This window comes from Halichoerus grypus, chromosome 9 (assembly GCF_964656455.1).
Source record: "Halichoerus grypus chromosome 9, mHalGry1.hap1.1, whole genome shotgun sequence".
In the NCBI taxonomy this organism is placed as follows: Eukaryota; Metazoa; Chordata; class Mammalia; order Carnivora; family Phocidae; genus Halichoerus; species Halichoerus grypus.
Window position 1 is genome coordinate 19,131,448 of NC_135720.1, and position 16,514 is coordinate 19,147,961.

The window sequence follows — 16,514 nt, forward strand, 5'->3', positions numbered from 1 at the left end:
CAGGGTCCTGGGATTGAGCCCTCTGCCTCCCCGCTGCCCGCCGGCTTGTGCTCTCTCTCTTTCACACTCTCCCTCTCCCAAATAAACAAATAATATTTAAAAAAATTTTTGAAGATATTAGTAACAATTTTTCTAAAATACGTCATACCTGGGGCGCCTGGGTGGCTCAGTCAGTTAAGCAGCTGCCTTCAGCTCAAGTCATGATCCCAGAGTCCTGGGATCCAGCCCCGCATCGGGCTCCCTGCTCAGTGGGAAGCCTGCTTCTCCCTCTGCCTCTCCACCCCCCCAACCCCCCAGCTTGTGCTCTCTCGCTTGTTCTCTCTCTCTTTAATAAATAAAAAAATCTTTAAAAAAATAAGGTAAAATACACCATACGCTTTAAATTGAAGTTTGTAGGTCTTGAGTTGTAAATATAATTGACACGTATACGTTGACATATCGATATGTTTTCATGTAAACAAACTGGCTGCCTAAAAGTCCACATTTATAAACATGATACTGATTATTCTGAATTAAAAAGCTGCTTAACTTTCATAAGACTCGCCAACATACGCTTTCAAATAGAAAAAAATTTCCTAGTTCGTTTTAAATACAATTCAATTCTGAATTTATTTCCTGGCTGCTTTCAGCAGCAAATGTATGATACAATGTAACATGTAATTTAATTTTAGTAGCTGCTCATTCACACCTAAAATTGTCAAATGTGATGTCAAAAAAAAGAAGATGCAATTATTCTGAGAGACTTCTTTTCCAGTTGGGTACATAATAATGAGAATACCATTTTTGTGAGGACTCCTAGGTTCTAGGAACTTTACATACATTATCTTGAAGCTTCACAACAACCTTGAAAGATAGGAGTTACTATTCTAATTTCTCAGGTGATAAATAACCCAGTTTCAGATAGCCTAAGGCATTTTATTTTATTTTATTTTTTTTTAAAGATTTTATTTATTTATTTATTTGAGAGAGAGAGAATGAGAAAGAGCACATGAGAGGGGGGAGGGTCAGAGGGAGAAGCAGACTCCCTGCCGAGCAGGGAGCCCGATGCGGGACTCGATCCCGGGACTCCAGGATCATGACCTGAGCCGAAGGCAGTCGCTTAACCAACTGAGCCACCCAGGTGCCCCAGCCTAAGGCATTTTAGTTGCTATGCTATATTTCTCCACTTAATAGTAACTTCCTTTTCTTCTCCTTTTTTTCTTTTTATTTTTTTATTGACATAAAGCACTGCATTAGTTTCAAGTAGACAACTTAATAATTCAATATTTGTACATATTGCAAAATGATCACCACCATAAGCTTAATAAATGTTAACTTAAAAAAAAACTTATACTATTAATTTTGTACCATTACCCAACTCTATACTTCACATTATACTATTTCATGAATTCTACTACTGTGTTTATTTCAGATACTAATTTTTTAGTTTCCTCTGGAATTTTAACATTTATCCATTAATATATTAAATATGATAGTTTGTCATATTGGTTTGTTTGCTGGAACTCCATCTGTGTTAAAGTTGAGAAACTTAAAAGATCTTCAGAAAAAACATGCTAAGACCCTTTATGCAAACTTGTATGTTCAGTAAGGAAATATAGACAGTTCCCTAAATAAAGACATTTATTGAGGACACAATAAATATCTGAAATTGGTACTGCCATATATTATTATTATTTCCATCCAAAAACCCTTACTGGATAATTAACTCCCACTCAAAATCCTAGCTGTGCCAATAACTAGCTGTGTGACCATGGACAAGTTCCTTAAACAGTGTGTGCCTCCGTGTTCTCATACGTAAAATGCTAATAGTTACAGCATCCACCTCATAGGTTTATTGTGACGATTCCTTGGGTCAAGATACATAAAGCCTTCACAAAGCCTCCACCATAAATGTCAGCAACTGCAAACACTATGACCATTAGTACTATGTCAATGCTACTAGTTAGAAAGTCCCTACAGGACAAAATGGTACAGTGGAAAGGTTCTGGGCTTTGAAATTAGTCAGACGTAGATGAAAATCTTTACCCTGCTTCTTCCAGCTGTGTAAATGTAGGCAAATTATTTACAGCATCTAAGCTTCATTTTTCTCATGTGTAAAATCAGGATGGTAATAACTACCTCTCAGATTTTTTCATGAGAATTGAGGATAATATATGAAAAGTACACAGTACAATAAGAGGCCCATAATGGCACTAAAAAAAAAAAAATCAGAATCATAATAACCAAACTTCTAGATCTCTCCAGTGTTTTCTTTTTGCTTACAAAATACAATTACATTCTTTTCAGTTTGTTTTGTTTTGTTTTGACTAAAATAGTAAGTGCTCATTTAAAACTTCTGAATTACACATTTTTAATTTTAAATTAAATTTTGGCTTTAGATACTAAAAAATATAAACGAGACATAACCGCTTCAACGTATTGATACATACTCTTCATTTTTTTTCTGTGTGTACCCCTTTTGCTCTCTGACCCACTCATGTATTTTTGAAGAGTACTGGCAATCTAGGGTCACGGACGTCTGACAGTAGATGAAGTGCTCATATTAACAATTAAGGAGGGCACGTGATGTGATGAGCACTGGGTGTTATACGCAACTAATGAATCATTGAACACTACATCAAAAACTAATGATGCACTATATGTTGGCTAATTGAACTTAATAAAAAATAACAATAAAGAATTTCTGTGAGCTAAGCACAAGAAGGCATTTCAGAATCTTTCTTCCCCACCATTCCCGACCTAGGTCGAGAAGCAGAATGGCCTTGAATAGTGAGACATGCGCATAGGGCTTTCCTGGTCACTCTGTTCCGCACATTCCTCTGACAGGAACTAGAGTCTCTCCAGCCACACCTTACACCTGGTGGGTGGCCCTGCAGGTCAGGTGTGTCTAAAACAGGCTCCTGCGTATCTTCTGAGACACAATCTTCTTGCCACTTTCACTTCCAAAGCAACGGTTCACTTCCCCTGCTTGGTATTCTTCAGGACTTTATCATACAAACTATTCAAAACCCACCACCCCCCACCAGCTCGTCTCCACTTCAAAGTGTCACTATCCCCAGTTTATGTAAGTTTACATAATTCACACAACTTACGTATACTGAGAACAAATTTCTAATTATTGAAGAAAATACACACAGAAATTTTAAAAACCTGCATTTGACTAGACTTGAGGGTATTTGAAGGTATTTTGCACCTTTTTAGACTTTAGAAGTTCACCTCAGAGAGTTGGAAAAAAAGCACCTCATTCACTATTCTAACAGCATTGTTCAATGTGGTGCTACGTTTCCGGAACAGCTTAAATGTTTTCACAAATATCTCCTTTATCAGCGTGCCTTCTTCTATCTTGCTGGAACATTATTCAGAAACAGGTGTTCCCCCATGAACAAAATCCCCACCTGAATTTAGAAAGATTGTTTCTGTTGTTTCCTTTTCATGATTTAAACTGGGATTATTTATTCCCTGTCATATGGATCTGAGTTTACACTGATCGTTGCTATAAACAACAATAGCATCACTATTTTGAGCTTTTCGAGACAGGCATAACAGAATATTCTAATATAGAAATCAGAAGTATAAAGAGCTACAGACAACTCATGAAAGAACTACACAGGCAAAAACCAAACAAAACAAAACAAAAACCCTAGGATCTGATTCTCACTCTCTGATCTATTAAAACCCCTGATACCCAGAACAGTATTGTAAAATCTAGTAGTACTATACATTTTCCTTGAAAAAGAAATAATATCTTCGTTGAGCATACATCATACACATGTGTCCACACAAAACAGTGCCGCTTCTCTATTATTTTGATTTATTTTTATAATTATGCATATTTTATTTGCACATAGATCTTTAGCATAAAATATTTAATCCAATTCATATTAAGCACATACTCTCTACTTTGCAGGAGGGGGACACAAAATCACCCGGTAATTTGCACCATCCATTATTTCAAGCAGATTTCCACTGATTTATACCAGAAAAATATCTAGATTTTTTTTTAGCACAGTATAAACTATGAGATTTGGTTTGGACTATAGAGAAAGTGGAGATAATGACTAATTTAAAGGGGTTTTCAGCTTCCATATGCCATTTTTTCATATCATATGATAAAAGATCACAACACTTTCTTGCGACCCCAAAACACCCCAGAATCTTTTCAAGACCCCAGGCCAGGATGCCATTAGAACTTAAACACTCCTGCTGTTCCTGGCATAGCATGCTCATGCATTTGTTCAATAAACATTTATGAACAGCTTCTATCTGGTTCTAGAGATGCAATGATGAGGCTGAGGCAGAGTCCCTTTCCCAGCACGAGAGGGGCTGTGGGGAAGCAGACAAGTTCAAGATTCCCATAGAGCGCGTGTTCTATGGACTCACACAATACACTGGAAAGGAAATGGGGACTCTCGGTGTCATCAGTTTTATAATTTTTCTTTGGATTTTATGTCCCGCCCCAGAATCTGTCCCTTCTTACAAAGGTTTAGTTCAATAATAATAGCTTTCTCTTAACTTTGGTGATGAACAAACCTCCATCAAGCCTTTAAATGAACAGGTTCATGCAGTTAGTATAAACAAGAAAATGCGTGATCAGGGTTTTTGACAATTAGTGAATAAGGGCAATAATAATAATAAGAGTAGCTTAGATGTCTCCTTTCTTTCACTTATTTGATAAATATCATGGAATGATTACTGTGTGCATCATCTGCACTAGGGATAATGCAAGATTGAACAGGCAAGAATTCATGGAACTCCCTGCCCTTAATGGTATTGTGTTCTTGTAGGAAATACTGTTGACCCTTGAACAATATGGGTTTGTTTGTTTGGGGTTTTTTTAGATTTTATTTATTTATTTGTCAGGGAAAGAGAGAGCGTGCACACAAGCAGGGGGAGCACAAGCGGAGGGAGAAGCAGGCTCCCCGCTGAGCAAGGAGCCGGATGACCTGAACGGAAGGCAGACCCTTAACCAACTGAGCCACCCAGGCGACCCAAACAATATGGGTTTGAGCTGCATGGGTCCACTTTGCGAATATTTTTTCTAATGCATCAAACTCCCTGCTCAGGAATTTTGAGAGTAGCTTATATTTGAAAAAATAAACCTGAAGCCTCTTTCACTTGGAGATTCTCCTTCTCTTAAATATTTTAAGAACTAACCTTCAGGGTTATACTATTTCAACAACTTAGACAAATATAATTTTATAACAGAAAAGTTTTCTGCACACTTCTTAGATAATCATCAAGTAATTTTTACTTACCAGACAAAACATGTTTAAACTAGGCCTAAACAATCATATATTTTTGGTTCTTACAAACCAAGCAAGTAAAGATTCTGAAACATAATCAATTAACAAAACAGAAAATGACACTGGATATGAAATGCAAATTGTAAGCAATAATGTTTTAATACTGACATGATTAATTTGCTATTAAATATTTATATAAAATATAAGGTGTATGACTAACATTTAGGAGGACATACCTTTACTATCATTTTTCTCCAATTCTTTTAGTGCTTGAACAAATGTCTGCTGACTTTCAGTGAGAGGCCAACTGTTATACAATACCAAACACTGTATAATATACTTGTTGACCTGTGAAATAAAATGCAGGGTTTAATCACCGACAATAAGAATAAATGTAGTATTTGCCCAATAAGCACGTAATAAATGCATAATTTTCTGTATCACACAATCATAATTTGGTCAAGTACTATCAGATGTTCTCCAAAATGTTGTAATATCACAGTCTATAAAATTTATCTTCACATCCCCACCAACACCTGCAATTAGATAGTCTATTGTTTATTAATTTTTGCATCCGTGTTTAAAAATGAAACTTATTAATTTTATTTTTGTTACTCATCAGTTTTGGGATCAGGATTACATTAAAAAGGATTGGGAAGTTTGTGTTGTCTTTCTGATTTCTAGAACAACTTATCCCTTGAAGGTCTGTTAGAGTTATTCTGTGAAGTCAGCTGAGCCTATGACTTTTGGAAAGGTAAAATTTTGATTACCATTTAAGTGTTATTATTCTTTATTATTATTATTATTATTTCATATTTCCTATCTTCTATTGAAGCAGCTTTGTCAGTCCTCTCCCACCCCAGGCATTTGTTATGTCTTCTTTCCCTTAAGTCTTAAATTCATTAGCATAGAGTTGTGTTTAATAGTTTAATTTTTTTTTTAAAAAAACCTGTTGCTTGCATTTATACCTCCACCCTGTTTTGTTGTTGTTGTTGTTCTGTATTTGATTTATTTACATTTTCTTTTTTTTTTTTCTTTCTTAGCTGGTCTTACAAGAAGCATGCCCACGTATTGATCGTAAAAAAGTTTAGGGTTCATGAACCTTGCTAAATTTTGTTCCCCGTTTTATTAATTGCTACCTTTACTTTTATTAAAACTTTTTCTTCTTTTTTCTTTGAGTTATTATTTTGCTCTTTTTCTAACATTTTGTTTCAATAGCTTTGCTCATTTGTTTTTAATCACTCATACTTCCTGATGAAATAATTTGAAAGTCAACATTCCACTGAATGCTACTTTAGATGTGGTTACAAATTTTGATTTGTATTTTTTAGTTGTTACCGAATTCTTTGTATTCATGATTTCTTTTTTTTTTATGTTCTTTGTAACTAAAGAACTATTTGGCATATTTTCTTTTGCTTCCACATTTATGGGATTTTAGGCTGTTATTTACTAATTTCTATATAATTACATTATGTTCAGATAACATCTATAAAATATAGTTTGGTTTTTATTGAGGCTTTGCATGTGTGCTATGAAAAAGTATATTCTCAACATATTAGGTAAAGTGTTCTATATAAATATCTAAAAAATTAAGCTTACATTTAAATTTTTCAAATCCTAGTAATATGCGTTTTTTCAGCTTGATCTATTGATTTCTGAGCATTGTGCATTAAAGTGTTCAACTATTAACTAACTTTATTTTTCTCTGTAGTTCTAAACAACTTTTGCTTTTTATTCATTGAGTCTGGACAGTTAGGTTATGGTCATATTTACTTGTTATATTCTTCCTTTTATTTTTACACAATATCCTTCATGAATTCTATGCACGGAGACATTTCTCACAGTTCTCAGTCCAACTTTAAACTTTTGGTGCCATTTTGTTTAAAGGTGTCACTTTCAGGTTACTTATACTTGAATCTTACTTTTTAATCTAACTTTAGTTTTTTATTCTTTTAATTGATTAATAATTCATTTGTGCTTATTGTCATTAGTCATTTAGGATTTATTTCTGGTCTTTTATTTTTATTTCTTTTTATTTATTTGTTTGTTTTGTTTCTGATGAATACATCATGTTTTTTTTCTGAAATGACATGAATTGTCCCTTATTTTACATATACATATATATATTTAACTTAAGGTATGTATAAATTAGTTTTCGTTAATATGTGACCTTTTTCATAGTTATAGAGCCTCGTAACTCATGTAACATAAGATATTTACATCTACATTATAGGGTTAGTATACACATTAAACTTGCCATATATTTTAACATCTTGGCACAGAGAACTATTAAATAACGCTCAATCCCTTGATCCTGTTATACACTGGTGGCATTGCAGACAGAAAGTATCATATAGCATGTCAATGCTTAGGAAAAGAATCATCGTTATTTTTGTTAGATTTTTAGGAGTAATACCATTCATTGAAGGATTCTCTTAAACATAAATGTACCTGCTGTGGAGTGCTAGCATTTTCTTCTATGGTGGGCATACTGGCAGTTTCCTCCTCCATAATGGGCTGCCCAGTGTCTACGATTGCACTTGCAGGTCTACCCTTATAGGATTTCTGACTTCCCTGCGCAGATTTCTTCTTGATGTACAATTCTTGCTCTTTCTTGGATGAAGCATGCATTGAAAGAATTTGTTTGCTAGCTGAAAAGGAGAAATTTATTACACTTACGTTAAACTGTGTGAAATGCATAGTTATGATGGACTGTGTTCTTTAGGTATATCCGTTTATAAGACACTCAAAGGAACAGGTCAGTTTGTTTTGTTTTAATGAGATAAAAAGCAATATCACTAGCTTCTGGGAGATATTCTGGTCTTAAAGAAACTTATATAATAGCCTGTGACTTGCATAGAGCAATGCATATTCTGAGAAACCACTGATTGCTAAAAGAATGTACAATTCAACAATTTTTCATTCATTTTGTGTCACTTGAATGACACTAAACTAATATCATATACTGTGACTTCTTCAGGGTTTATACACTATTGTGTGTATGTTATTACATTTATGTAAGACTTTCATTTTATTTTTAACTTCTCTATTCATTCTTCTGTAATTAAAAGATAATAAAACGACCATTTGGAGGGATAAAAATAGAAATGTGCCCAATGTTATTAATTGATCAAACATATATTGAGAGAACATAAGTGAATGACACAGAGAAATTCCAGTTCTAGCCATGAAAAAATAATGGCATTGGATTTACTCAAAGCCATGAAAAAAAAATAAAATTAGATAAAATGTATGAAGCCACTGCTTTCAGGCATTAAACAATGCACAGCCCAGGGCTGTAATTCTTGAAAGAAAGGAAACATACAAGAAGATCTGTCCACTTCCGCAGATTTCTGCCTGTGAGCACCATCTCGATTGTGACACAGGGAAGGAGAGTCCAAACAGTGAACAACAGTGTTGTCAGGTTCAGGTAGCAAGACTGTAGTTTGAGGTTCCTGAGACAACTAAAATTTGTGAGGCAGCGTGCCGGGGCAAGTACTGAGCCCAGAAATATGTATAGTGGTCCACTTGGGTCTTTAATTGAATTCTAAACTTTATTTGTACAAACATCTAATGGTGCCTGGCAGACAACTCCCGGGAGATTGTGAGCTTAATGGAGATTCTGAAGTTTGTACAGTGTTGAAAGACATTGAAGTTCCGCCGAAGTATGGAAATTTAATGAACACACAGGGCATCAGTTGAGACTCAAGAAAGGCTATTCTTTAAGAGTAGTACAATGCTAAGCCTAGAGTAATGGAAGCTCTAGACCCAATTTAAGAAAGCTTAGAACCAAGTCTTGAGAGGATTAAACTAAGCTGTCAATAAACTGCTTACTAGAACAAAATTCAAAACTCTTTCAATGAAGAGAGCATAAGCTTGACTCTTAGCAATGTAGCATGTACTGTATGTAGCACACAATCATTCTGATATGTGAAGAAGCAAAAAATATGAACATCATTTGAGAAAAAAGTCAATAGAAATAATGGCATAGCTGACACAGATGTTAAAGTTAGCAATAAAAAAAAAAAAAAAACTTTACCAAACAAAAACTTTACAATAGCTATTAGAAATGTGTTTAAGGATTTAAGAGAAAAGATCAACATAATGAAAGAATAAATGGTGAATATCAACAGAAAAATGGAACAGAGAATCAAAATGAAATTCAAGGTTGGACTATATCTGGAATGACACATTCCTGAATGGACTTTATTTTTTTTTAAAGATTTTATTTATTTATTTGACAAAGAAAGCACAAGAGCACAAGCAGGGGGAGCATCAGAAGGAAAGGGAGAAGCAGGCTCTCTGCTGAACAGGGAGCCAGATGTGGGGCTCGATCCCAGGGTCCTGGCATCATGACCTTAGCCGAAGGCAGATGCTTAACTGACTGAGTGACCCAGGTGCCCCATTCCTGGATGGACTTTAAAAGCACATATTCAAATCAGAAGAAAAGATTAGTAAACTTGAAGATAAGCAATCAAAATGATCTAAATAGAAGCACAGAGTGAAAACAAAAGAATAGAGGCTAACTGCCCCTGGTATTATATTGTAATGGGTGGAATAGTGATCCACCCAAAGAGGTAGGTCTATCCAGAATGTGACCTTATTCGACAGAAGGGTATTTGCAGCTGTGATTAAGGTAAAGGTCCCCAGGTGAGATCAACCTGGATTAGCGTGGGCCCTAAATCTAATGATGGGTGTCCTTAAAAGAGAATGAAAAGGGGATGACACAGAGCCACACAGAAAAAAGAAGGCTATGTGAAGACAGAGGCAGAGATTGCCAAAATTGTGCCGTCACAAGCCAAGAAATGCCAAGAGCCATCAAAAACTGGAAGAGGTAAAGGAGGATTCTCTTGTAGAAACTTTGATGGGAGTGTGGCCTTGACAACACCTTAATTTTGGGCCTCTGACTTCCAGAACCATAAGAGAATGAATTTTTGTTGGTTTAAGCCACCCACTTTGGGGTAATTTGTTACAGCAGCCCTAGAAAATTAACACAGATATCAGGGGATCTAAAGTACATGCCTTCTTAGTCCTACGTGGCACTACTAATAAAACAAAACATTTAGGTATGAACTTAAGAAAGGATGTGTAAAGTCAATACATTGAAAGTATAGAACACTGTTGAGAGAAATTAAACACTAAAATAGGTTGAGAGATATACTGTGTTCATGCAACCAGCAAACTCAGTTTGTTAAGATGCCATTCTCCCCAGGTTCAATACAATCCCAATCAAAATCTAAAGCTACAATTTTCAAGGAAAGGTGGTGTTGGACTAAGAGTGACTATTGGCTGATTGAATATCAATTGATCAAAATAGAGCTCCAAAATAGACCCATGCACACAAAGTCAACTGATTTTTTTACAAAAGTGTCAAGGGAATTCAATGTGCAAAATAATGGCTTTCCAACATAAAGTGTCAGAACAACTGGATGGCCCTATGGGAATAAAAAGAACCAGAACCTTAAAAACAAGGCACAGTTTGAAGATCGAAACTGACTTATTGGGAGGAACAGAAAAATTTGGTTTCTACTGTAGATTTACATAATTAAGAGGCAGCTTTAATTGCCATGATTTTTCCCCCTTTTTGGAAGTATAAGAACCTTCAGGACAACAGAACTTATTTCCAGAATTGCAGAAGAAAACATATATCCCTTATTTTGATTTAATCACCATACTTATTTAATGAGTATATTCTGTGCAATTTTTTCTCAGATTGTCTTTAACTTTGTTTTTAAAATGACCTTCAAAATAAACTGTTAAAACATCAAAAAAAAGAACGAGAACCTTGATCCTCTACCTTACATTATATACAAACATTCGAGATGGGTTATAAAACTAAACATAGATGCTAAGATTATTAAATGTATAGGATAAAATATGACATGTAATATCCATGACCTTGGATTAAGGAAAGATTTCTTAGATAATACACAAATAGCACTAGTAATTTTTTCTAAATGATGACTGACTTCATCAAAATTAAAAGCTCTTAAAAAGTTATTGCTGGGGCGCCAGGTAGCTCAGTCGGTTAAGCGTCTGCCTTCGGCTCAAGTCATGATCCTAGAGTCCTGGGATTGAGCCCCTCATGAGGCTCCCCGCTCAGTGGGGAGCCTGCTTCTCCCTCTCCCTTTGCCCCTGCCCCCACTCGTGCTCTCAATCTCTTTCTCTCTCTCGCTTGCATTCACTCTATCTCAAATAAATAAATAAAATCTTTTTAAAAAATTTATTGCTAAGGAAGTGAAAAGACAAGAGATCATATTTGCAAAGCAAATATTTGATGAAGATGTGTTTCCAGTATATATAAAAAAAGACAACCCATTAAAAATATGGCCATAATGTATGAATAGATACTTCATTCAATGAGTTATACATATGGCCGATAAGCTCAACATCATTAGCAAATTTAAACCACAAAAAAATAGCACTACATACCCACCAGAATGACTAAAATAAAAAACACTGGCAATAAATGTTGGCAAAAATATGGAGAGACCGGAACTCATATACTTTGCTGATGGGAGTGTAAATGATACAATCTTTTTGATAAATTTTTTTTGCCAGGTTAAAAAAGATAAAATATACATATGTCAAGCCATGGCACATTAATTCAACTCCTGAATATTGATTCAAGAAAAATGAAAATATTGTTTAAAAAAAAACTTATACATGTATGTCTCTAGCAGCTTTAGTTATCATATCCTAAAACTGGAATAAACGCATATGTTCAAAAGAGAATAAATAAATAAAGTGTAGTGTATCCATACAATGGGATAATACTCCACAATATAAAAAGAAATGCAGGGGCGCCTGGGTGGCTCAGTCATTGCTTGTGTTCCCTCTCTCGCTGTGTCTCTCTCTGTCAAATAAATAAATAAAATCTTAAAAAAAAAAAAAAGAAATGCAGTAGCAACAACAGGAATGTACCTTAAAAACATTATCCTAAGCTGAAGATACCAATGCCAAAAGAGTATTTGTATGGTTTCATGAAGTTCTAGAACAGGTAAAATTAGTCTACTGTGTTGAAAATCTGAACAGTGGTTGCCTCTTTGGGGAGGGGGGAACTGAATAGAAATGGCCTTGAGAGATCTTTGTGGGTAATAGAAATGTCTATATCTTCTTAGAGGTGTGGGTCACACTAGCATATGCCCTTACCAAATTCATCAGATTAGGTTTGTGTCTTTTGCTCTACATAAATTATACTTTGATTAACAGTTAAGAATGAATGACACAAAGTCTCTACCCTTGTGAAGTAATTCTTTCATTACTTCCTTCAGATATTAAGTCATTCATTCAAACCATCATTCAACCACATATGAAAAAGGAGAAAATTTTCCTTCATATATGAGAATCTACAAATCACTCAGAAAAAAAAAAAAAACCCAGCTAGTTCCAATAGAAAAATAGGCATATGACACAGAAAAATTTACAAAGAAGAAAATATAAAAGGAAGATAAATAAGATATATAAAATCACACATGCTTGAACTTCACTAACTCTAAGTGTAATATAAATTAATATTTTTAGCAGTCACATTGACAAAAATCAAGTATATGATAACTTAGAATAAAGGATAAAATAAGGTAAGTTTACACAAACTCCATGGAGGACAATTTGACAATATATACAAAAATTAAACTGTAGGTTCCCTTGACCCCAGAGTTCTACATCTAAGCATTTATCCAATATATATGCATATACAAGTTCATAAAATTATATACATGGGTTAAAAAAAAATAACCTCAGCATTCTTTGTGTAAATATAAGATTAAAGTTATCACAAATCACGATCACTAGGAGACTGACTACATTAATTATAGTATATCATCAACAAAATTGAGCCTTATACAGCCATATGAAATAAAATATTTTACTATCCCTAGTCTGTAGTACTTCCTCAAAGACCCAATTTCTTAGATTGTAAAATCTGTGGAAAATTCCAAATTTGATATTAGCCCTGATATAAGCACTGGTATACTGGTACTTACAAGATTTTATTCTTAAAAATTATATGAAATATATTGACATTCTTTCAAATTCCCATGAGAGAAAACAAAACCCGAAGAGGCCTGTATTTAAGATTTTGTTACTGGGTCACTTCAGAGTCTTCTACATCTTTGCAATGGAGTTTATTTCTTCTTTCATACAATAGAATGTTTGCTTACAGAATAAATATCATAGTCTGCCATGTCCTATTCTCCTACAAATATTATGTGCACATACACACACACACATATATTTTTTTGCATGTACTTTTGGTGGGGGTACTCCAGAAAAGGTTGTAAAGAATTCATAAGTGAATATGTTTCCAAGAAAAGCAGCTGAAAAATGCTGAGAAAGAAAAAGGAATTCCAATGTCTGCTTACATAATTCATAAATACAAATTAATAGCATTTCTTTAAAAATAATATCCTGTTTGAAATCTAAATCAAGAAATAATCTAACTCACAGTAACAGCTCCCAGTATCTATGGAGAAACTTACAAAATCTATTCTGTGAAACATAAAAAAAGTCATGAATAAATGGAAAGAAATAGCCTTTACATGCATATGAATTCAATATTATAAAGGTGTCAGTTCTCCTTAAATTAATTAATCTACATAGTCAAGGCAGTCAGAAGGAAAATGATAGATTTTTACATGGTTTGAAGGGAATTCGAAAAAATTGTACTGAAGGTCATCTAGGAATACAAATGTGAAAATTAGAAATATCTTGTAAAAGCAGAACAATCTTGGATAATGTCTGTAATTTTGGATTAATTTCTGAATTCTGTTCCAATTACCCTTCTACTCCATTTCTGTCCCTTTCTTTGCCATAAGTAACTCATAAAATTATTTAAATGTTAATGATAACCTATGTGACAAACTATAAACAGTGTCTGACTCTACTCATTTGAAGATTTTATTTACTTATTTGAGAGTGCAAGGGGGCAGAGAGAAAGCTCCTACAAGTATGAGCAGTGGGGAGGGGCAGAGGGAGGGGAAGAAGCAGGCCCACCGCTGAGCAAGGAACCCAACTTGGGGCCCGATCCCAGGACCCTGGGGTCATGATCTGAGCCTAAGGCAGACGCCCAACTTACTGAGCCACCCAGGCTCCCCAGATAAATAAATAAATCTTTAAAAAAAGATATAATCAATTATTTAAAAAAACATAATGGCAGAATTCAGGAAAAGCACAAGGGATTTCCTGTTCTCTTGTTTATAATTTTCTGTTTCAAAATTTTCTACATTGGGCAATGCATTATTTTTATGATCAGAATTGTTACTAAAATAACTGAATATGTATCTCAGTATCTCTGTTTTCCATTATTTCAGAAACAATTTTATTTTATTAATTAATAGTTCTTGTGACTATTACATTGAAAGTAATGACTTCAAAGTTTCTGTTCATTTTAATAGAATATTTTCTAAAAATAACGAATTAGGGATAAAAGAACAGTGAAAAATTCTTTCAAAATAATAAAAAATGTTATTTCTTATTCAGAATTCTAAAAAGGCTCATGTAATAAGAAAGTCCTTAAAGTAGAATTATAACAATCTGTTGATCTTCAGAGACTAATCTGACACACAAATGCAAGTTTTTAAAAATATTTTTAATAATATCGTTTTACAGGGTGCCTGGGTGGCTCAGTTGGTTAAGCGACTGCCTTCGGCTCAGGTCATGATCCTGGAGTCCCTGGATCGAGTCCCACATCGGGCTCCCTGCTCAGCAGGGAGCCTGCTTCTCCCTCTGACCCTCCCCCCTCTCATGTGCTCTCTCTCTCTCATTCTGTCTCAAATAAATAAATAAAATCTTTAAAAAAAAAAAATATCGTTTTACAGATGTAAATGCTTATTTGCTATTTTACCTTAAATAAAATATTTTAAAATCAGTTACTTAAACATAAATACCTATTTATGGATCTAAATAACACATTTAAAAGGGCAAAAGGCATACTCACACTGGGAGCTCACAACTTTTTCACTCCCCAAGAAGTTAATTGCTGGGATTATAGCTTGCCCTTTCCCAGTGGAACTGACAATAATTTCTTCATTTTCTAAGATCTGTAGCTTGATGAGTGCATCTGGTTTGGACGTGCGTACCTGTACAGTAACAGGATGCAGTAAAGCAACTTTAATGGAATACCTATAAAGAGAAACATACAAATTATAAGCGGTTTATTGATCTTTCCCTCAAGTCAGTAAAGGAAACTGTATAATTTGCTGATAGGATAATCTAAAAGTAAATCCATTGTGTAAAATTGACCCAAATCCTGGAAACATTATTGCAATTATAGACTTTGACAAAAGATCTCTATATGCTGTGGTAAAATGAAACAGGCATAGGACATTTATTATCATCAGATCCCAAGCAGGAAATGTAACTTTTGTTTAGATATGATAAAGGCTTATAAAACATGATAGATCTGCAAACTATGGACACACCAAACCTTCCCATTATACCCTCCCCCACAGTTGGACAACTGGCAGCAGACTTCAAATCTTCACTGTTTACCATATTTTCTTTGATTCATAAAAATGCAGAGAAATCAAAATTTGTACCCACCACCTGTTCTCTCAACTTTCACCATACAAGTTGGAAATCGTTTACAAAAAGACAAAATGTACAGTATAACACCATTCCAACCCCTCCTTTGATGCAACCAAAGAGGTTTTGTTTTATTTTGTTTTTTTTATTTTGTTGGGGTTCTTTTTCTTAATTTAGGTAAATCCTCACAAATGCTCAGGACCTTATAAATCTTCAGTTTCTCTAGAAATTTGCTTTTCTGAATATCGTCTTTCTCCTGAATCTTAAATCTCCCCTTCTTTATTCCTCCTTGTCATTGGTTTTTGTACACCTATAGGTCTCACCCATCTTTTAACAAAAAATCAAAGCAGAATAAACCAAAAACACAAACAAAAGAAACCCTTCAACCAACCTTGAGGTCCAGCCTCTGCTGATTTTTTCACTCCTCCCCAGCTTGGCATCAAAGGAGAGTTGTTGATTGCCACTGTCCACAACCCCATCTCTTCCTATTGGCTCACAGCACTCTACTCGGCCCCCAATCAAAGTGCTAACCTTGCTCTTGCAAGTTTCCAGCAGCTTGTCACCGCCCTATAGAAATTTCAGTTCTCATCTTTCTTGACTTCTCAGGAGAATTTGACAAGGTTGAGTCAAGCCTCATTTTCTTCTTCTTCAAAAACTCTTCTCCTACAAGTGTAACAACTTTTGTACCTCCTAATTTGGTGCTGTTTTTTTTTAGACTTCTCTCCCATTGACATTCCTATAAGTGTC

The 16,514-nt window shown here is 34.6% G+C and overlaps 1 protein-coding gene across 1 annotated transcript in view; it reads right to left on the reverse strand.

The window, feature by feature from the left end:
* ADGB (androglobin) overlaps positions 1-16,514 on the reverse strand; it is a 154,135-nt gene that overhangs the window by 20,248 nt on the left and 117,373 nt on the right. Inside the window, exons 27-29 of the mRNA XM_078054606.1 lie at positions 15,181-15,365; positions 7,695-7,894; positions 5,480-5,591 (exon numbers count right to left, since the gene is read on the reverse strand). Coding sequence (XP_077910732.1) covers positions 5,480-5,591; positions 7,695-7,894; positions 15,181-15,365 — 497 coding nt within the window. The remainder of the gene's footprint in view (positions 1-5,479; positions 5,592-7,694; positions 7,895-15,180; positions 15,366-16,514) is intronic.